Raw genomic sequence first — 23,142 nt, 5'->3', positions numbered from 1 at the left:
AAGTGGACTTTTGGACTTGTATTTAATATTTACAATGAAAATACATCCGTGCAGTTCCCCTTTAAGGGCTGTATAAATACACTGAGTGTAAATGTAAATAAGTGTAAATGTAATTGTTTTTTAAAGTTTTAAGTCTAGTAGTTATTTAAAATATAACATTTGATGGTTTTCAATTCTATTTTATTGTGAAAATAAAATTTTAGCAGCATTCGGTACTTTCCAATGGGCAGTTTCCCTGTTTGGCATTTGAATCACATTAAAGATTACAAATTGAAGCCATATTTCAGGCCATCTGGTCAAAGTGTAAGTTTTATTTGGCTTTTCATTGATTTATCCATGAGCACTGGAACTAGCCAAACCATTTCAGTCAGTAAAATAATTAACTGAACTTTAATTTTCAACAAAATGCATCCTTTTCTCCATAAAACAATTGCCAATCATTGGTCCTGTCGGCAAAAGGAAAGTTCCTAAACAATAAACAATGTGTTAAAGAGTTTTCAGACAAGATATTTGCTTCTGTGTGCAAATGTTAGCTGTTGTAAGGGAAGGGAAAATAATGGTGGTGTGTGTGCTGCAGGTGTAATCTATACAGTGGTTACCCTCATGACCTCGTCATGGTTGGCGTGGTGAAGATTATTAGGCCTTAGCTGGTTGAGGACGTAAGAAACAGAATTGCCCAAGTGTTGTTGTACAGAAGTCCTGACTTGCCGAGTCGCCTCCTGTCCGTCGTCGAAGCCTTCCTCGCCGCCGTCCGCCTTTCTGTTAGCGACGGCGTCAACCAAGTCTCTCTCTTTCTCGTAATTCAGAACTTTCCAGTGATGGTTGATTGTATGCCAGCGCTTTAAGATTCGGAAAACAGACGGTCCTTCATGGATTAGAAGTCCTGTGTATAAAAGGAACAAGAATGAGGATCAACCTCAATATTAGGTCATATAAACACAAATGGAAAAATGCACCCATTACTTTGAAAGTCCTAAAATGGGTACATGTATCTTACTTTCTTGTGGTCGTATTTTCCGCACTATAAGGCGCACCTAAAAACCACAAATGTTCTCAAAAGCTGACAGTGCGCCTTATAACCCGGTGCGCTTTATTACGATTCATTTTCATAAAGTTTCGATCTCGCAACTTCGGTAAACAGCCGCCATCTTTTTTCCCGGTAGAACAGGAAGCGCTTCTTCTTCTACGCAAGCAACCGCCAAGGAAAGCATCCGCCCCCATAGAACAGGAAGCGCTTCTTCTTCTACCCGCCCCCGGAAGAAGAAAAAACGCGCGGATATCACCGTACGTTTCATTTCCTGTTTACATCTGTAAAGACCACAAAATGGCTCCTACTAAGCGATCCGGTTCATAAAAAGACGCAATCTCTCCATCCGCACACGGATTACTACCGTATTTCACAGCAACTGAACCGCACTGTGGAACGGGAGCACGTACGGTGAATATTCGCACCACAGGGAATGAGAAGTCATCCTTCACTGTGGTTCTAGCTTGCCATGCTAACTTCCACCCGTGGTGATATTCAAAAGGAAGACCTTGCCAAAAGAGACCTTTCCAGCCGGCGTCATCATAAAAGCTAACTCGAAGGGATGGATGGATGAAGAAAAGATGAGCGAGTGGTTAAGGGAAGTTTACGCGAAGAGGCCGGGTGGCTTTTTTCACACAGCTCCGAAGGCGAACACACCTTCACTAAGACGGGCAGACAGCCTCGGACGACATACGCCAACATTTGCCAGTGGATCGTAAATGCCTGGGCAGATATTTTGGTCACAACTGTGGTCCGAGCTTTCCGGAAGGCAGGATTCACAGAACAACAGCGACACTGACTCCCGATGACTTCTACGAGACGGAACCGGCCATTTTGGATACCACGCTTGCGCAACTTTTCAATTCGGACACCGAAGACGAAGAATTCGAAGGATTTACGAATGAAGAATAACTTCAGAAGGTGAGCGCTATGTTTATTTTGTGTGTTGTGACATTAACGTTCGAGCAACATTATGTTACTATTGCTCTACACCATTTTGAATTTTACTATGTTTGTGATTGCACATTTGCGTACATTTTGGGACAGAGTTGTTAGAACGCTGGTTTTCAATATATTATTAAAGTTTGACTGAACTATCTGACTGTTTTTTTGACATTCACTTTAGCGCAGCGTTTTTTTGACATTCACTTTAGCGCAGCGTAGGCGCGGCTTATAGTCCGGGGCGGCTTATTGGTGGACAAAATTATGAAATATGTAATTCATAGAAGGTGCGGCTAATAATCCGGTGCGCCTTATAGTGCGGAAAATACGGTACCGTATTTTTCGGACTATTAGTCGCAGTTTTTTTCATAGTTTGGCCGTGGGTGCGATTTATGTGTGAAATTATTAACACATTACCGTAAAATATCAAATATAATTTAGCTCATTCACGTAAGAGACTAGGAGTGACAGATTGTTTGGTAAACGTATAGCATGTTCTGTATGTTAGTGACTCTTACCATAATATGTTACGTTAACATACCAGGCACGTTCTCAGTTGGTTATTTATGCCCCATATAACATACACTTATTCAGCCTGTTGTTCACTATTCTTTATTTATTTTAAATTGCCTTTTAAATGTCTATTCTTGGTGTTGGGTTTTATCAAATAAATTTCCCCCAAAAATGCGACTTATACTCCAGTACGGCTTATATATGTTTTTTCCCTTCTTTATTATGCATTTTCGGCCGGTGCGACTTATACTCCGGTGCGACTTATACTCCGAAAAATACGGTACACATGAGGACGAGGGCAATAAGAAATAACACAAAAATTACAGAATGACTGAAAATTAGTGTTGTCCCAATCTGATATTGATAATAATCGGTCTGGTATCAGCAAAAGAAACAAGTATAGGATTTTGCTTGTCGTATAGGATTTTTGCTATTCTTTATTTATCTTAAATTGCCTTTCAAATGTCTATTCTTGGTGTTGGGTTTTATCAAGTAAATTTCCCCCCAAAATGCGACTTATACTATGTTTTTTCCCTTCTTTATTATGCATTTTCGGCCGGTGCGACTTATACTGCGGTGCGACTTATACTCCGAAAAAGAAAAATACGGTACCCATAAGGACGAGGGCAATAAGAAATAACACACAGAAATTGCAGAATGACTGAAAATTTGTGTTGTCCCAATCTGATATTGATAATAATCGGTCTGGTATCAGCAAAAGAAACAAGTATAGGATTTTTGCTATTCTTTATTTATCTTAAATTGCCTTTCAAATGTCTATTCTTGGGTGTTGGGTTTTATCAAGTAAATTTCCCCCAAAAATGCGACTTATACTCCAGTGCGACTTATGTTTTTTCCCTTCTTTATTATGCATTTTCGGCCGGTGTGACTTATACTCCGGTGCGACTTATACTCTGAAAAATACGGTACACATGAGGACGAGGGCAATAAGAAATAACACAAAAATTACAGAATGACTGAAAATTAGTGTTGTCCCAATCTGATATTGATAATAATTGGTCTGGTATCAGCAAAAGAAACAAGTATAGGATTTTGCTTGTCGTATAGGATTTTTGCTATTCTTTATTTATTTTAAATTGCCTTTCAAATGTCTATTCTTGGTGTTGGGTTTTATCAAATAAATTTCCCCCAAAAATGTGACTTATACTCCAGTGCGACTTATGTTTTTTCCCTTCTTTATTATGCATTTTCGGCCGGTGCGACTTATACTCCGAAAAATACGGTACACATGAGGACGAGGGCAATAAGAAATAACAACACAAAAATTACAGAATGACTGAAAATTAGTGTTGTCCCAATCTGATATTGATAATAATCGGTCTGGTATCAGCAAAAGAAACAAGTATAGGATTTTGCTTGTCGTATAGGATTTTTGCTATTCTTTATTTATCTTAAATTGCCTTTCAAATGTCTATTCTTGGTGTTGGGCTTTATCAAATACATTTCCCCAAAAAATGCGACTTATACTCCAGTGCGACTTATGTTTTTTCCCGTCTTTATTATGCATTTTCGGCCGGTGTGACTTATACTCCAGTGCGACTTATACTCTGAAAAATACGGTACACATGAGGACGAGGGCAATAAGAAATAACACAAAAATTACAGAATGACTGAAAATTAGTGTTGTCCCAATCTGATATTGATAATAATTGGTCTGGTATCAGCAAAAGAAACAAGTATAGGATTTTGCTTGTCGTATAGGATTTTTGCTATTCTTTATTTATTTCACATTACCTTTCAAATGTCTATTCTTGGTGTTGGGTTTTATCAAATAAATTTCCCCCAAAAATGTGACTTATACTCCAGTGCGACTTATGTTTTTTCCCTTCTTTATTATGCATTTTGGGCCGGTGCGACTTATACTCTGAAAAATACGGTACACATGAGGACGAGGGCAATAAGAAATAACACACAAAAATTGCAGTATGACTGAAAATTAGTGTTGTCCCAATCTGATATTGATAATAATCGGTCTGGTATCAGCAAAAGAAACAAGTATAGGATTTTGCTTGTCGTATAGGATTTTTGCTATTTATTTATTTTAAATTGCCTTTCAAATGTCTATTCTTGGTGTAGGGTTTCATCAAATAAATTTCCCCCAAAAATGCGACTTATACTCCAGTGCGACTTATGTTTTTTCCCTTCTTTATTATGCATTTTCGGCCGGTGCGACTTATACTCCGAAAAATACGGTACACATGAGGACGAGGGCAATAAGAAATAGCACACAAAAATTGCAGAATGACTGAAAATTAGTGTTGTCCCAATCTGATATTGATAATAATCGGTCTGGTGTCAGCAAAAGAAACAAGTATAGGGTTTTGCTTGTCGGTTTACAAGCAAAATCTCGACTTTAAGTGATCCGATACAAGGATTATGTTTACTTGGGCAAAGCTGGACAGCCAGTTAACATCTAAATGTTCTTCAAACAGCACACAAAGTTGGTATTTTCTTCTATTTTAGTAGTCACTTACAAAAGGTAAACATGGTAGGCTATAGGCTACTAGGAGCTCACAGCTACATAACAGCTAAGCGATAGCACACAAGCTGGACATATGTAAGACATATGTAAAAATTGTCCTATCTTGAGCAATATTGCAGTCTAAAACAGTACATTTGTCAATATAAGCAAGTATCAAGTAACTACAGTTCCATAGTACTTACACATTCAAAGTATCCAAGGCAGAAGCATATTAGAAAGTATCCAGTGTTTGCATCATTCAACTTGTTGCATCATGATCTTAATTTAATTAATGATTTAGGTCAGTCAGTGTCACCAAAAAACAATTGCCACTCCACAACTATTATTTCTACTATGCAACCTAAACATCACATGTTAGTTCATACCTACCATTGTTTTGTTTGAGTCATTTCACTTGATCAAGCATTTTCTAACATTCCACTCCTTAAAATAAAAAGTATCTATGATTCCTGCTAAAATCATATCGGATCAATGTCGATATTGGACAATAAGCAAAGGCTTCGATTTCGGCATTGTATTGGAATTGGAAAGGTTATATGGGGACACCCCTAGTGCTGAAAACAATGGACGACAGTGTTTGTGTTGGTGATACCTGTACAAATCAAGTCCATGAAGCCGTACAAGCCATAGCATATCTGAAATACAAAGTCCTGCCGCTGCCATTTTGCTTCGATACTGACAACGGACCATATGAGCCAGGCCATGCTGGTCAGGAGGAACACCGTGCTCAGGACGATGGCTGAGATCTGCACTTTTTCTATCAAGGACAGCGAGACCGCTTGCCACTGCAAAAAAAGATAGTCACATATAAAAACTCTTCCAATAATCATGTAAATGTCATTTTATACACTGATTATTATTTAAAATGTGTTGCCATTCCATTGTAGCTGGTAGCTTCCTAAGAAAAATGATTTATATTGAAAAAAAAAAACATAAAAAATGGTGGGGGGGGGGGGACTAAAACCATGCAGCTTCTTGAGAAAAAAAAAATACAATAAAATAAGATAAATAAAAAATACTTCAAAAAGAGGGGGAGAAAAAATAACAAGCAGCTTCTTTAAGTTAAAAAAAAATATGTATGTTTCTAATTACATTAAAAAGGGGGGTGGAAAGAAAAAAGCAAAAACCAAGCAGCTTATTGAGTAAAAATGAAAAAAAATATAAAGCATCTAATTAGAAAATGTTTTAATTACATTAAAAAGAGGGGGAGAAAAAGCAAAAACCAAGCACCTTCTTAAGGAAAAATAAAAATATAAAACGTTACATTTAGAAAAAATGTAATTAAATAAAAAGAATAAATCCAAGCAGCTTCTCTGCAATATACTTTCGCGTTGCATTGTTTGTGGGAGGCCACGCCATCGTTCCCCCTGCCTCTGCGTAGCCTCCCGCAAAGCTTGCGTGCACCGCCAAAGAATCCGTAAGTTTGAACGCAGAGCTGTGGATGGTCAGTTTTTTGCTAAAGGCCTACTGAAATGCGATTTTCTTATTTAAACGGGGATAGCAGATCCATTCTGTGTCATACTTGATCATTTCGCGATATTGCCATATTTTTGCTGAAAGGATTTAGTAGAGAACATCGACGATAAAGTTTGCAACTTTTGGTCGCTGATAAAAAAGCCTTGCCTGTACCGGAAGTAGCAGACGAGTAGCGTGACGTCACAGGTTGTGGAGCTCCTCACATTTACACATTGTTTACAATCATGGTCACCAGCAGCGAGAGCGATTCGGACCGAGAAAGCGACAATTTCCCCATTAATTTGAGCGAGGATGAAAGATTCGTGGATGAGGAAAGTGAGAGTGAAGGACTAGAGGGCAGTGGGAGCGATTCAGATAGGGAAGATGCTGTGAGAGGCGGGTGGGACCTGATATTCAGCTGGGAATTACTAAAACAGTAAATAAACACAAGACATATATATACTCTATTAGCCACAACACAACCAGGCTTATATTTAATATGCCACAAATTAATCCTGCAGTAGAAACACCTCCCCCCTCCCGTCCATATAACCCGCCAATACAACTCAAACACCTGCACAGCACACTCAATCCCACAGCCCAAGGTACCGTTCACCTCCCCAAAGTTCATACAGCACATATATTTCCCCAAAGTCCCCAAAGTTACGTACGTGACATGCACATAGCGGCACGCACGTACGGGCAAGCGATCAAATGTTTGGAAGCCGCAGCTGCATGCGTACTCACGGTACCGCGTCTGCGCATCCAACTCAAAGTCCTCCTGGTAAGAGTCTCTGTTGTCCCAGTTCTCCACAGGCCAATGGTAAAGCTTGACTGTCATCTTTCGGGAATGTAAACAATGAAACACCGACTGTGTTTGTGTTGCTGCAGCCGCCCGCAATACACCGCTTCCCACCTACAGCTTTCTTCTTTGCTGTCTCCATTGTTCATTGAACAAATTGCAAGAGATTCACTAACACAGATGTCCAGAATACTGTGGAATTTTGCGATGAAAACAGACGACTTAATAGCTGGCCACCATGCTGTCCGTGACGTCACGTGCCGGCGTCATCATACCGAGACGTTTTCAGCAGGATATTTCGCGCGAAATTTAAAATTGCACTTTAGTAAGCTTAAGGGTTAGCTTACTAAAGTGCAATTTTAAATTTCGCGCGAAATATCCTGCTGAAAACGTCTCGGTATGATGACGCCGGCACGTGACGTCACGGACAGCATGGTGGCCAGCTATTGGCATGTGTTGCAATGTTAAGATTTCATCATTGATATATAAACTATCAGACTGCGTGGTCGGTAGTAGTGTGTTTCAGTAGGCCTTACGGAGTGTCACTGAACACAGCCGAGCAGGCTTTGTGCTTGAAATGCCCAAATTATTGAATGAAAAAAAACAATGATTAAACATTTGCATGAAAATTGACATTGTGTACTTAATATCTTGGTGCGCTCTAAAAATAATTACTGAATGCTTATCGTGTTGTTGTGTCCAGGAGAAGTCACAGTACAACTCTTTTCAACTTTTATTATCTTGTGCTACAGGTTCAATTCCGACACATTCTTTCTTGTGCACACGTCTTTTTTCTCTTTCACATAACACTTGTTATTCTCCATCAATAATCTTTCAGGACGGGAAATTTTTACAAACATTTGTTCACTCTGAACATGACCGTACAGATTAACACAAGCATGTTAATTGACAATTTTTTTTACATGATAGCTCTCTCTTGTCCCATGTCCCAAACGGTCAAGTAGCGTTGCAAATAATAGCATCCTCTGCCGCAACTCGTTCAGAAGTTGCAGTCTGTCTTCGCAAAGGTATTTTCCTCTGGTTTATAAGTAAAACGTCCATTAAAGGTAAATTGATGATTCGGAATTAGTTCCAGTGTAGACAAAGATGTCAATTTTGTGGTTGACATCTATCGTTACTCTTTACAAGGAAATACAGAGAAAATTACCTGGAATTTTGGGAAAGGGAAAACATGTTTTGCGTACGATCTATGGGAAGATTAGTGTGGGTGGATGGTTGAAATATCGGAATTGGGTTTAAAAAATGCGAAAAATTTTGTAGATAAAATTTAAATTGTAGAACTATGAATATGTACATTCATATGAATGGGAATTTCCCAGAAACTTGGGAATTTCGTGAAAACCGGGAATTATTTTAAAATATTGATATCAACACAATTGTCTGAGATGATATAAATGGGTTGGTGTTAGAATTTTTGGAATCGGTTGAAAATTGTTGTAACAGTTTGAATTGAAGTGGGTATTTCAGAATTCTTGGAATTTCTGGAAAACCGGGAATTTGTAAAAATTTTAAAAAAAAAATAAAAAAAGATTACTTTTGTTGTCCCAACTAATAGGAATTTTGAAGGTGGAATGGTCAAAACTGTTAAAAAATGTGTACTGTAAACTTTCCAGGAAGAGGTTAAAATTGGGCTCTGGGCAAAAAAGGGAATTTTCTTGAACTTGGAAAATGGTAGTTTAATGGTAGTCCAAGGTGAGATGTGGGGATGGAGGAACGGTTTGAATCGATTGAGAAATGTGGGAATTGTGCAAGTTCAAAAAATGTCCCATTAATTTTCAATGTGAAAAATGGCCCGGCAAACCGGGAATTCTGGGTAATCTGGGATATTTTTTTATATTTTTTGGGGGGGAGCTCACAATACCCGATCGAGCAAATGTTTTGATACTTGAATAGTTCCGATCGGATGAAGACTGGGCTGTGGAGCATGCCACAAACAAAGTTTTTGGGCAGAATAATAAGACAACTTGACAAACACAGCTCATTAGTATTAAAACTTTTGGCATAATAACCGTTAGGACTCACTAAAATCACATTTCATTCCAGAATGAAAAATTGTATATGTTGGCAGCACTTGAGTTACGGTAGTTAGAATTTTGCTTCCTAGTTTCAATAAATCAGATTATTGATTATTGTAGAAACAACTGAGAGATCCTACATTTTAATTAATTAAATAGTTTGAGTAAAGCAAAATGAAAAAAATAATCAACCATTAATAAAGACAGTTTATAGCACTTAAGGTGAACTTAATCAAGGTGGCCCTGTGCTTACTTAATTGAGAGTACTGAATTTCTATTTGTTTAAGCATTCCAGACTCAAGTAAAATAGTATTCAGAAATCCTTTCTTATTTTGGTCAACTACAACATAAAAGTCACTTTTATGTCAAGGCTTTTTTTTAGATAAAGTAGCTAATTGGATTTTACAACATAGATTTTGGACAATAAATTTCCACCATAATGTCGTGGGACCTTTTTGTTGAAAATGGTACAGTTCATTAATTAATTCACAAAATAAAGCTAATAATTAGGCATTTCCTGTTTTATTGTGTTGCACCACCCTTTGTGTGTGCAATGTGGCTTTTTAATTCCTGTCCTTTTGTTTGAATGTGCTTCCCAACACACCTGTCACTTGTCTCTTGAGTAGGCCTCATCCGCTGTTTCAATCAGCTGGCCGCCTTTTCCACTAACCTGGAGCTCATTACTTATCTTAAAGAGGAACTGCAATTTTTGGGGGGAATTGTGCCTATCATTCACAATTCTTATGTACAATAAGAACTTTTTTTTTTTTTGTTATGCATATTTAACTATAGCAACTAAACGCAAGCAAAAGGCCGCTTACAATGGAGCCTATGAGAGTAACTCTATTCTGCATATAGAGCGCTTAAAAAAATAGCCGAACATTTTCAACATATATCCACGCTGTAAGTACAGTACATATGTAATATACATGCTGCAAGTATGTGTAATGTAGTGGCAGACAAATTCATAAAATATGTAATATTGATGTAGTTTGCTCATTTTAAGCATACGTCGGCGCGTTAATTGAAAAAACGCATCACAACTTTCCGTTTTTACTTCGACAACATCACTGAATATTACTCACTGCAGACATCATGAGGGCCAACAATCATGATAAAACATCACTTACTGTACAATGTCTGCCCTCACTGGGATGCCAACTGTTAAGATGTTGATAGATTCCCGTTTAGAGGAAGAATGACTCATAATACTTATGAAGAAAAAAGGGGCGAAGCGTCTTTCTCGCCATTTCTGGGTATAGGTTGGCTGTCAAAATGTGCCAACTTCTCAGTTTATGTCCACATAATTTTACTGTCCAAGTGAGAGACATGAGTTATAATCTAGAATTAACTTTCACGAGCTCTGAGGCGAGAAGGCAGCACACCAGCTGATGATGTCAATACTGCAGCATAAAGAAGTTGCCTCTCTGATAAATGTACATCCTTAACGTTAGCGCTCCTAATACCAATATCGCTCATTCTTACTTATTATTCAGGTAAAATGTAAATGCAGAATTGTTGGCGCTTTTTGGATGATTACTTATTGAGTTTTATGGTCAGAATAGACGCAATGAAGTCATGTCTCCTTTTAGCTCCATTGTAATCAGACTTTTATATACGTTTGTTTACAAGTTAGACACGCGTGTTCTTCTTTCTCATTAGGATTGTGAATTTAAGGCACAATTACAAGAAAGTGCAGTTCCCCTTTACCCATAATCAATCATTACTTATTTTAACCATAACCAGTCATTTTAACCATAACCAATCATTATTTTAACCATAACCATCCATTACTTATTTTAACCATACCCAATCATTATTTTAACCATAACCAATCATTACTTATTTTAACCATAATCAATCATTACTTATTCTAACCATAATCAATTATTATTTAACCATAATCAATCATTCCTTATTTTAACCAATACCAATCATTATCATTACCATAACAAATAATTACTTATTTTAATCATAATCAGCACCTCCAAGTCCAAATCCATGGTTCTCGCCCGAGAAAGGGTGGAGTGCCATCTCCAAGTTGGGTCTTGCCCCATGTGGAGGAGTTCAAGTACCTCGGAGTCTTGTTCACGAGTAAGGGAAGAGTGGATCGTGAAATCGACAGGCGGATCGGTGCGTCGTCTTCAGTAATGTATCGATTCGTTGTGGTGAATTTACTGGTCGATCTACGTTCCCATCCTCACCTATGGTCATGAGTTTTGGGTTATGAACGAAGGGAATAGATCACGGGTACAGGCGGCCGAAATGAGTTTCCTCCGCCGGGTGGCGGGGTTCTCCCTTAGAGATAGGGTGAGAAGCTCTGTCATCCGGGGGGAGCTGAAAGTAAAGCCGCTGCTCCTCACCATTGAGAGGAGCCAGATGAGGTGGTTCGGGCATCTGGTCAGGATGCCACCCGAACACCTCCCTAGGGAGGTGCTTAGGGCACGTCTGACCGGTAGGAGGCCACGGGGAAGACCCAGGACCCTTGGGAAGACTATGTCTCCCGGCTGGCCTTGGAACGCCTCGGTATCCCTCGGGTGGAGCTGGACGAGGTGGCTGGGGAGAGGGAAGTCTGGGCTTCTCTGCTAAGGCTGTTGCCCCCGCGACCCAATCTCGGATAAGCGGAAGAAAATGGATGGCTGGAACCATAATCAATCATTACTTATTTTAACCATAACCATCCATTTTCTACCGCTTATTCCCTTCAGGGCCAATCATTCCTAAATTAATCATAATCAATCATTTCTTATTTTAATTGTAACCAATCATGATGTTAACCATAACCTATCATTATTATTTTAACCATAACCAATCATTATTTTAACCATAACCAAGCATTACTAATTTCAACCATAGTTAACCATTACTTATTTTAACAATAACCAATCATTTTTAACCATAACCAATCATTACTAATTTAATCATAATCAATAATTACTTATTTTAACCATAACCAGTCATTATTTTACCATAGCCAATAATTACTTATTTTAACCATAACCATTCATTTTAACCAGTCAATCATTACTAATATTTTGAACACAACCAATCATTTTAACAGTCAATCATTACTTATTTTAACCATAACCAATCATTACTTATTTTATTAACCATAACCAATCATTGTTTTTTACCATAATCAATCATTACTTAGTTTAACCAAAATCTATAATTACTTACTTTCCATAATTAAGTTTTGCTTTATCATGTTGCTAAAGTTGTTATGGCCTCCAATAAGCAGTTAACGTTTTAGGTATGGACCACATGCAGGGCCGCCTTAATCCACGAGCTTGCCTGGGCTGAAGCACATGGGCCCCCGACCAATCAGGGGTCCCCGACTTTGATGGCGGAATGCTAGGACTGCTGTTCATGGCTGTCAATCACAGACGGCTCTGCTTCGTGTAGCGATTGTGTACTGTCTCTCGGCTGTGTTGTTTTTTCCTACTGCTCAGAGTGGGGGTGCGAACCCAGTTTGCCGGTGTGAGAGGCGAGTGTTCTGACTACTGAGCTAAAAGCACAAGCAATCTCCCAGATATTTTAGCAAACGTAAAATGTGGAGATATCTTTGTACCTGCAGAGGGTTCTTGGTGTAAAGAGAACGGACCCTGTACTTGAAGTAGCAGAGCTCACAGTTCCAGGAGCCTTTTTCGCTGATCCAGCGGATAAGGCAAGCTTGGTGAGTGAAGCGCACAGAGCCAGCGCAGCGGCAGGGGCTCAGTAGCTCTCCCTGCAGGACACAAAAAGTATGAGTACATGTTATCACATATTTATTTCCCCTTAACCCCGGTTCCAACATAGACCACCTGGGAATAGTGAAAAAAGGCAAAAAATGTCTCTTAGATACTACATTACATACAATCCAGTTTTACACATTAGGAAACATATTGTAGTTCAATTAAGCAACATCATGTCTTCTCATCATCATCTTCCTGCTGGAAAATATGATTTGAATTGTGTCAGTCAAAATGTAATTGGTGATCAGAAATGTTCATCAAATATCCGTACTGTACAGAATAGTCCAATCTTATCTTGTTCTATTCTATATATGGTTTAGTTTGCAAAACTGCTGTGTTGATTTTTAACTCAAAAGTTTACATACACTTGTAAAGAACATAATGTCATGGCTGTCTTAGTTTCCAATAATTTCTACAACTCTTTTTTTGTGATAGAGTGATTGGAGCACATACGTACTTGTTTGTCACAAAAAACATTCATGAAGTTCGATTCTTTTATGAATTTATGATGGGTCTACTGAAAATGTGACTAAATCTGCTGGGACAAAAGTATACATACAGCAATATTAAAGGCCTACTGAAATGCGATTTTCTTATCTAAACGGGGATAGCAGGTCCATTCTATGTGTCATACTTAATCATTTCGCGATAATGCCATATTTTTGCTGAAAGGATTTAGTAGAGAACATCGACGATAAAGTTCACAACTTTTGGTCGCTGATAAAAAAGCCTTGCCTGTACCGGAAGTAGCAGACGAGTAGCGTGACGTCACAGGTTGTGGAGCTCCTCACATCTGCACATTGTTTACAATCATGGCCACCAGCAGCGAGAGCGATTCGGACCGAGAAAGCGACGATTTCCCCATTAATTTGAGCGAGGATGAAAGATTCGTGGATGAGGAAAGTGAGAGTGAAGGACTAGAGTGCAGTGGGAGCGATTCAGATAGGGAAGATGCTGTGAGAGGCGGGTGGGACCTGATATTCAGCTGGGAATGACTAAAACAGTAAATAAACACAAGACATATATATACTCTATTAGCCACAACACAACCAGGCTTATATTTAATATGCCACAAATTAATCCCGCATAACAAACACCTCCCCCTTCCCGTCCATATAACCCGCCAATACAACTCAAACACCTGCACAACACCCTCAATCCCACAGCCCAAGGTACCGTTCACCTCCCCAAAGTTCATACAGCACATATATTTCCCCAAAGTCCCCAAAGTTACGTATGTGACATGCACATAGCGGCACGCACGTACGGGCAAGCGATCAAATGTTTGGAAGTGTACTCACGGTACCGTGTCTGCGTATCCAACTCAAAGTCCTCCTGGTAAGAGTCTCTGTTGTCCCAGTTCTCCACAGGCCAATGGTAAAGATTGACTGTCATCTTTCGGCAATGTAAACAATGAAACACCGGCTGTGTTTGTTCTTGCTGAAGTCGGCGGAAATACACCGCTTCCCTTCTACAGCTTTCTTCTTTGCTGTCTCCATTGTTCATTGAACAAATTGCAAAAGATTCACCAACACAGATGTCCAGAATACTGTGGAATTTTGCGATGAAACAGACGACTTAATAGCTGGCCGCCATGCTGTCTCAAAATGTCCTCTACAATCCGCGACGTCACGCGCAGACGTCATCATACCGAGACGTTTTCAGCAGGATGTCACGCGAAATTTAAAATTGCACTTTAGTAAACTAACCCGGCCGTATTGGCATGTGTTGCAATGTTAAGATTTCATCATTGATATATAAACTATCAGACTGCGTGGTCGGTAGTAGTGGGTTTCAGTAGGCCTTTACATTTGGTTACATGTCCCTTGGCAAGTTTCACTGCAATACGGAGCTTTTGGTAGCCATCACAAGCTTCTGGCAAGCTTCTGGTTGAATTTTTGACCACTCCTCTTGACAAAATTGGTGCAGTTCAGCTAAATTTGTTGGTTTTCTGACATGGACTTGTTTCTTCAGCATTGTCCACATGTTTAAGTCAGGACAATGTCCAAAACCTTGATTCTAGCCTGATTTATCCATTCCTTTACCACTTTTGACGTGTGTTTGGGGTCAATGTCCTGTTGGAACACCCAACTGCGCCCAAACCCCAACCTCCGGGCAGATGATTTTAGGTTGTCCTGAAGAATTTGGAGGTAATCCTCCTTTTTTATTGTCCCATTTACTCTCTGTAAAGCATCAGTTCCATTGGCAGCAAAACAGGCCCAGAGCATAATACTACCACCACCATGCTTGACAGTAGGAGTTATGTTCCTGGGATTAAAGGCCTCACCTTTTCTCCTCCAAACATATTGCTGGGTATAGTGGCCAAACACTCAATTTTTGTTTCATCTGACATCACATGGACAAAAATAAGATCTTCTGTGGTCAGATGAAACAAAAATTTAGCTGTTTGGCCACAATACCCAGCAATATGTTTGGAGGAGGAAAGGTGAGGCCTTTAATCCCAGGAACACCATTCCTACCGTATTTATTTTGTGTGGACAATGCTGAAGAAACAAGTCCATGTCAGAATATCAACAAATTTAGCTGAACTGCACCAATTTTGTCAAGAGTGGTGGTCAAAAATGGGACATGTAACCAAATATTAACATTGCTGTGTATACTTTTGACCCAGCAGATGTGGTCACATTTTCAGTAGACCCATAGTAAATTCATAAAAGAACCAAACTTCATGAATGTTTTTTGTGACAAACAAGTATGTGCTCCAATCACTATCACAAAAAAATAAGAGTTGTAGAAATGATTGGAAACTCAAGACAGCCATGACATGTTTTTTTACAAGTGTATGTAAACTTTTGACCACGACTGTAGGTGATGCCATTCATTGGTGCTTCCATTGGCTCCTGTCTGCGCAAATCAGCAGAGGAACAAAAATGCAAAACATAGGGCTTTTGTTCGGTGAACAATATCGGCACAAACAGGACACTGAAGACTGAAGAGGGTTTTCAAGCTCTGGTTCCTCCTTGGCACTATCACAAGCCATGACTCATATTTGTTTACAGAGTTGGACGTCTGGTACCAGGCACACAGTCGCTCACACAGAACCAATGGTTCCATATTGAAAAATCTGATTACGAACACATGTAGTAGTATTTAGAAATGTCCAGAAAGTGTCTTTATGTCAAAGAACATCTTGTGAATGTGCTTAGGTGATGTATAAACAAGTCATATTGAATGTTTTCTTTTTTAACCTATGATGTGCTGGTCATCATAAAGGGAAGCCATTCATTGTCTGAGTTTAAGAGAATATTTGGCTGTGTAGCATTCATATGCAGGTTTCACAACTCTATCATGCACACTATTTTAGTGGATATTACATCTATACTGCTAAACAAGCTGTACACTGACTACTCTAAAGTCTATGAATTGGTATTTTGTATTGTCACTGAAGAGGAGAATTTGATAGTTTGAGTTTTTTTGGAACATGTATGCATACAACATGATACATCACAATTTCTAGTTTCTCTATTCAACATGTTCGAAAAGGAGTGGGAAGAAGCAGACCTTATTTGATCCTTATTTGTATGTTCTCTATATCCAACATTATGTACAAACCCCGTTTTCATATGAGTTGGGAAATTGTGTTAGATGTAAATATAAACAGATTACAATGATTTGCAAATCATTTTCAACCCATATTCAGTTGAATATGCTACAAAGACAACATATTTGATGTTCAAACTGATAAACTTTTTTTTTTGTGTGCAAATAATCATTAACTTTAGAATTTGATGCCAGCAACACGTGACAAAGAAGTTGGGAAAGGTGGCAATAAATACTGATAAAGTTGAGGAATGCTCATCAAACAAACACTTATTTGGAACATCCCACAGGTGTGCAGGCTAATTGGGAACAGGTGGGTGCCATGATTGGGTATAAAAACAGCTTCCCAAAAAATGCTCAGTCTTTCACAAGAAAGGATGGGGCGAGGTACACCCCTTTGTCCACAACTGCGTGAGCAAATAGTCAAACAGTTTAAGAACAACGTTTCTCAAAGTGCAATTGCAAGACATTTAGAGATTTCAACATCTACGGTCCATAATATCATCAAAAGGTTCAGAGAATCTGAAGAAATCACTCCACGTAAGCAGCATGGCCGGAAACCAACATTGAATGACCGTGACCTTCGATCCCTCAGACGGCAACTACAGTTGGTCGCTACATCTGTAAGTGCAAGTTAAAGCTCTACTATGCAAAGCGAAAGCCATTCATCAACAACATCCAGAAACGCCGCCGGCTTCTCTGGGCCCGAGATCATCTAAGATGGACTCATGCAAAGTGGAAAAGTGTTCTGTGGTTTGACGAGTCCACATTTCAAATTGTTTTTGGAAATATTCGACATCGTGTCATCCGGACCAAAGGGGAAGCGAACTATCCAGACTGTTATTGACGCAAAGTTCAAAAGCCAGCATCTGTGATGGTATGGGGGTGCATTAGTGCCCAAGGCATGGGTAACTTACACATCTGTGAAGGCACCATTAATGCTGAAAGGTACATACAGGTTTTGGAACAACATATGCTGCTATCTAAGCGCCGTCATTTTCATGGACGCCCCTGCTTATTTCAGCAAGACAATGCCTAGCCACATTCAGCACGTGTTACAACAGTGTGGCTTCGTAAAAGACAGAGTGTGGGTACTTCCCTGGCCTGCCTGCAGTCCAGACTTGTCTCCCATCGAAAATGTGTGGCGCATTATGAAGCGTAAAATACCCCGGACTGTTGAACGACTGAAGCTCTACATAAAACAAGAATGGGAAAGAATTCCACTTTCAAAGCTTCAACAATTAGTTTCCTCAGTTCCCAATCGTTTATTGAGTGTTGTTAAAAGAAAAGGTGATTTAACACAGTGGTGAACATGGCCTTTCCCAACTACTTTGGCACGTGTTGCAGCCATGAAATTCTAAGATAATTATTATTTGCAAAAAAAAATAAAGTTTATGAGTTTGAACATCAAATATCTTGTCTTTGTAGCATATTCAACTGAATATGGGTTGAAAAGGATTTGCAAATCATTGTATTCCGTTTATATTTACATCTAACACAGTTTCCCAACTCATATGGAAACAGGGTTTGTATTATTCTAATTAGCCATATGGAATACATCAGTGTAGATCAGGTATGTCCAAATCTTTTTCAAGAAAAACTGAAGGATGTGGGGGCCACTTAATACATTTTAAAAGAAAGATAGAAAAAAAACTATCTAACCAAAACATTTACATCTTAGCCTTATGATATAGGTAACAAAGCAAATTAGTGTAATTTCACCCCTTTAGGTACTTAACTTCTTATTATTCTTTACTAATATAATTCTTCTTTCACAAACTAGACCTTTTTAAGGGCTTTAGCACTTGAAAACTTCTCATGTCTTGCAGGAAATTTGTACATACGCAAGGAAATGATCAAAGACTTAGGCGCATTTTGTGTAATGCAGTGTCCAAACTTTTTCCAGTAAGGGCCACATAGAGAAAAAAATGAAGGATGTGGAAGATACTTTGTTTCATTTTGTACATTAAAGATACTGAAACCAATACAAATGTAGGTCAATCAATATATGCTAAATTGTCTGAACAAAATATTGACATTTTAGCTTTGTGTTCTAGGTAACAAAGCAAATGAGTTGTCACCCCCTTGAGATCATTTTTTTCTTACTAATATTATCATCAAAGACCATATAAAGCAGGTTTGTCAACAGTGCAGCCCCGAGCTTGTTATTTTATTGGCCCGCAACACACAATAAACATATTATGAATTAAAATGTTACACCAAAGCCAAAGACAATAAAGAATGTACAACAATTCTTCTCAAGAGGTTAAATATAACCTTAGAGGAAAAACTCATTTAAAACCTTTGTATGCTCGTACAACACTTAAAACCTTTAGCATATCTGTATGTGGAATTAAATTATGGAATGGATTAACCAAAGAAATCAAAAAAGCACCAATACGATTCAGTTCAAGAGACGGTTCAAACTACAAGTGTTCACAAAGTACACTGAACAAGAATTATGATGAACATCTTGAACCCTTTTTTTTTCTTTTTTTAATTGAGACACAGATTATTTATGTATTTAATATTTGTTTGCTTCCTATGGTATATTATTTATATATTATTTATTTGTTCACTGTTCTGTTACAAAGAACAAGGAAATTGGATACAATTGCTGTGGTATGAAAAGGGGTAGGATTAAATAGGCTCTGCTTCTTCCTACTCCTTTTCGGACGTGCTGTAATTAAACAACTGTGCATTACATTGTATCGTATGTATGTTCGAAATAAATTGAAACGGAACTGAACTGAAAAATATGGTACTGGCCCAATAAAATCCAGACCGCAAGTCACAAATGACCCCTGGGTTGCACTTAGATTGTCCTTTTTTGTATACACATATTTATTTTTCTCCTTTGTTCTTCTAAACTAAGTAAGACATTACAGGAAGTGGAGGACTGGTGTTTTTGAATAGACCAGTAGGGTCCACCAAAAATTTTAAAGATGCCAAGCGTACGGACATTACTACGGACATTACTTTAGATTAGGGATGTCCGATAATGGCTTTTTGCCGATATCTGATATTCTGATATTGTCCAACTCTTTAATTACCGATACCGATATCAACCGATACCGATATCAACCGATATATACAGTCGTGAAATTAACACATTATTATGCCTAATTTGGACAACCGGGTATGGTGAAGATAAGGTACTTTAAAAAAAATAAAACATAAAAAATAAGATAAATAAATTAAAAACATTTTCTTGAATAAAAAAGTGAAACAATATAAAAACAGTTACATAGAAACTAGTAATTAATGAAAATGAGTAAAATTAACTGTTAAAGGTTAGTACTATTAGTGGACCAGCAGCACGCACAATCATGTGTGCTTACGGACTGTATCCCTTGCAGACTGTATTGATATATATTGATATATAATGTAGGAACCAGAATATTAATAACAGAAAGAAACAACCCTTTTGTGTGAATGAGTGTAAATGGGGGAGGGAGGTTTTTTGGGTTGGTGCACTAATTGTAAGTGTATCTTGTGTTTTTTATGTTGATTTAATTTTTTTTAAAAACGATACCGATAATAAAAATCCGATAACGATAATTTCCGATATTACATTTTAACGCATTTATCGGCCGATAATATCGGTATTATCGGACATCTCTACTTTAGATATTATTCGCATTTCTTTATTTTATTTTTGTATAAAAGATTAAAACCTCTCCAGTGTACAGTATGTCAAAATATGGTAAGCTGCTAATTATTTCAACAATTATTGTTAGTAGAGATGTCCGATAATATCGGGCTGCCGATATTATCGGCCAATAAATGCTTTAAAATGTAATATCGGAAATTATCGGTATCGGTTTCAAAAAGTAAAATGTATGACTTTTTAAAACACCGCAGTACGGAATGGTACACGGACGTAGGGAGAAGTACAGAGCGCCAATAAACCTTAAAGGCACTGCCTTTGCGTGCCGGCCCAATCACATAATATCTACGGCTTTTCACACACACAAGTGAATGCAATTCATACTTGGTCAACAGCCATACAGGTCACACTGAGGGTGGCCGTATAAACAACTTTAACACTGTTACAAATATGCGCCACACTGTGGACCCACACCAAACAAGAATGTCAAACACATTTCGGGAGAACATCCGCACCGTAACACAACATAAACACAACAGAACAAATACCCAGAACCCCTTGCAGCACTAACTCTTCCGGGACTACAATATATACCTCCGCTACCTCCTACCCCCACCTCAACCCCGCCCACCTCAACCTCCTCATGCTCTCTCAGGGAGAGCATGTCCCAAATTCCTAGCTGCTGTTTTGAGGCATGTTTAAAAAAAAAAAAAAATGCACTTTGTGACTTCAATAATAAATATGGCAGTGCCATGTTGCCATTTTTTTTTCCATAACTTGAGTTGATTTATTTTGGAAAACCTTGTTACATTGTTTAATGCATCCAGCGGGGCATCACAACAAAATTAGGCATAATAATGTGTTAATTCCACGACTGAATATATCGGTATCGGTTGATATCGGAATCGGTAATTAAGAGTTGGACAATATCGGATATCGGCAAAAAAGCCAACATCGGACATCTCTAATTGTTAGTTGTTCAATATAATAACGTTCTCTTTTCAACATGGCCCTTATCCTTAATGTTTCATAATATGTCACAAAAAGCCCCAGGGCCGCACTTTATAGACACCTGAGACACCTGAGACATATTGAATGTACCTTCTCGGATCCCTGGAAGCAGATTCGGCATTGCGGGCTGCGTAGTCCACTGTCTGACAGACTCTGCAGGGAGTCGAGGCAAAGTCCATCCTGTTTGCCTTCTCTGTCGATAGACGCCAAGCTGCGTGGTGGTGGAGCTCCGTCGTTAACCTCTTCCTCCCCCTGATGAGACCAGGTGGCACAGCCGCTGACCAGTCCCCCCATGCCAGTTTCGGTTCAATGCTTTAAAGAAAATGCCCTTTTATTAGCAAAGCATGACAAGAGGCTGCAAGGGTTTCTCAAACGCGTCAACTTTGTCAGTCACCCACCAGCTTAGCCGTGGTACTGATGTGGACATGATGATGGAGGCGCCACAACATCGTGACAAAGAAAATGTGAGCGTTCATCATCTCTTATGATGGTGTTGCAAGAGCTTTGAAGCCAGGGGTGTCCAAACTTTTTCCACCAAAGGCCACGTGGCAGGACTTAGGGCCAGGCTCATCGGCCCAGATAACAGTATCACGCCACAGGGTCGGGATCAAATCCATACAACCGTGATATTCTATTTCGTATTCTCAACATTTGAAAATAAAGTGAATTGTCTAGAGAATAAAGTAAATCCCTAGTATTACATTGTTGTATAAACAACATATTCTGGTATATTCATTATCAACAAATTATAACCGCATTCAAAAAGTATGCTGTGGGAAATGATTAGTATAACCCAACCCTACTAAGCAGCCGCCTATAAGGAGAACCACAGCTCCTGAAAGGTCAAAGCACTTTGATATTTAAAAAATATATATTGTAAAGACAACATTTTGTGTCTGTTTTGTATTATAGCAGAACTAAATTAGCTGTAGTACCTATTTTTGCCTGTATTATTTTTAGTGCAATTTATCCTATTTATGCTGTTTTATTCTGGCTTGTCCCAAATCTTATCTGATTGGGATTTTATACTGGTTATCCTTTTTTATGGGGAACTTTGAGCACATGTACTATGTTGTGATCTTGGCAATGTTTGTGATGCTTGTTGTGGTCTTTGTATTGCATATCTAAAGATGTTGCCTTAAAACTTATTGCAGGATTTTTTCTCTTTCTGGTGAAAACTATGTTTTGTTTGTATGCTTATTTCTTAAAATGTGCAGCTGGCTGCTGAAATAAATAAGCTTTGGACACCCCTGTTTTAAGGCGTAACTGATCAGGATGTTTTGCTTTCTTCAAATGCATTAAAGCCATTAGTTTGCTTCCAGTATATTCAATCCAATCCACTTTATTTATATAGCACATTTAAACAACAAAAAATGTTTCCATAGTGCTGCACAAAAATATTAATGACAAGATTCAAAATACTATCCTTCGCTCCACCAATGACTGAATAAAAACAAAATAATTAAATAGAAAAACAATATAATGATAATGGTATGAAAAGTACATATCAAAAGCTGTCTCTGAAAACTATTTGGCGTTCATACTAAGTGCATTCCTTATATAATACAAAACATGTACTTTGAATTGAATAATTATATGAATTCAAGATCGTTACAACAATAAAACTTAATGTGTGGATTCTTACCTGTTTTCTTTCCTCAAATAATCCTGGAACCCGCTTAGAAGACAGCGTGGCAATGACACTACATTGCCACTAGAGGGCGTGCTGACGTCGTTACTGTGCCCGACGTCGACTCACTTTGCTGCCCAGCATATCGGTGCCATTTCTTTGCGGCGTCATCTGTCTATTAAAGAACGTCGACACACACACGTGATTTAATGAAGCGGTGACCCTGCATCTTTATGACTTTATGACATCCGTGTTTCTTTAGTCATTTGGAAAAATACAAGATTACACACTTGTCACTCATATACATTCATTATAGTG

General features: G+C 38.5%; 1 protein-coding gene across 1 annotated transcript; it reads right to left on the bottom strand.

Annotated features, from left to right (window-relative positions):
• Window positions 1-197: 197 nt before the first annotated feature.
• LOC133570903 (E3 ubiquitin-protein ligase MARCHF9-like) lies at window positions 198-23,007 on the bottom strand. The gene is made up of 5 exons (XM_061923721.2): window positions 22,840-23,007; window positions 21,285-21,506; window positions 12,850-13,005; window positions 5,578-5,770; window positions 198-883 (listed from the first exon to the last, which is right to left on the bottom strand). Exons 2-5 carry the CDS (start codon window positions 21,486-21,488, stop codon window positions 585-587), a joined length of 852 nt encoding a protein of 283 aa, XP_061779705.1. The 5' UTR covers window positions 21,489-21,506; window positions 22,840-23,007; the 3' UTR covers window positions 198-584.
• Between the last annotated feature and the right edge of the window lie 135 nt (window positions 23,008-23,142).

The sequence above is a fragment of the Nerophis lumbriciformis genome, linkage group LG28 (assembly GCF_033978685.3).
Source record: "Nerophis lumbriciformis linkage group LG28, RoL_Nlum_v2.1, whole genome shotgun sequence".
NCBI classification, from domain to species: domain Eukaryota; kingdom Metazoa; phylum Chordata; class Actinopteri; order Syngnathiformes; family Syngnathidae; genus Nerophis; species Nerophis lumbriciformis.
This window is presented reverse-complemented; position numbering and strand designations above follow the sequence as displayed.

What these genes read in the sequence shown, in the direction of transcription:
- LOC133570903 (XM_061923721.2), bottom strand. Translation starts at nt 21,488, where the DNA reads ATGGGGGGACTGGTCAGCGGCTGTGCCACCTGGTCTCATCAGGGGGAG. An exon ending in ACACCAAGAACCCTCTGCAG is followed by an intron (nt 5,771 to 12,849) that starts GTACAAAGATAT and finishes CTTTTTTTGCAG; the next exon opens with TGGCAAGCGGTCTCGCTGTC. An exon ending in CATGGACTTGATTTGTACAG is followed by an intron (nt 884 to 5,577) that starts GTATCACCAACA and finishes TTTTATACACAG; the next exon opens with GACTTCTAATCCATGAAGGA.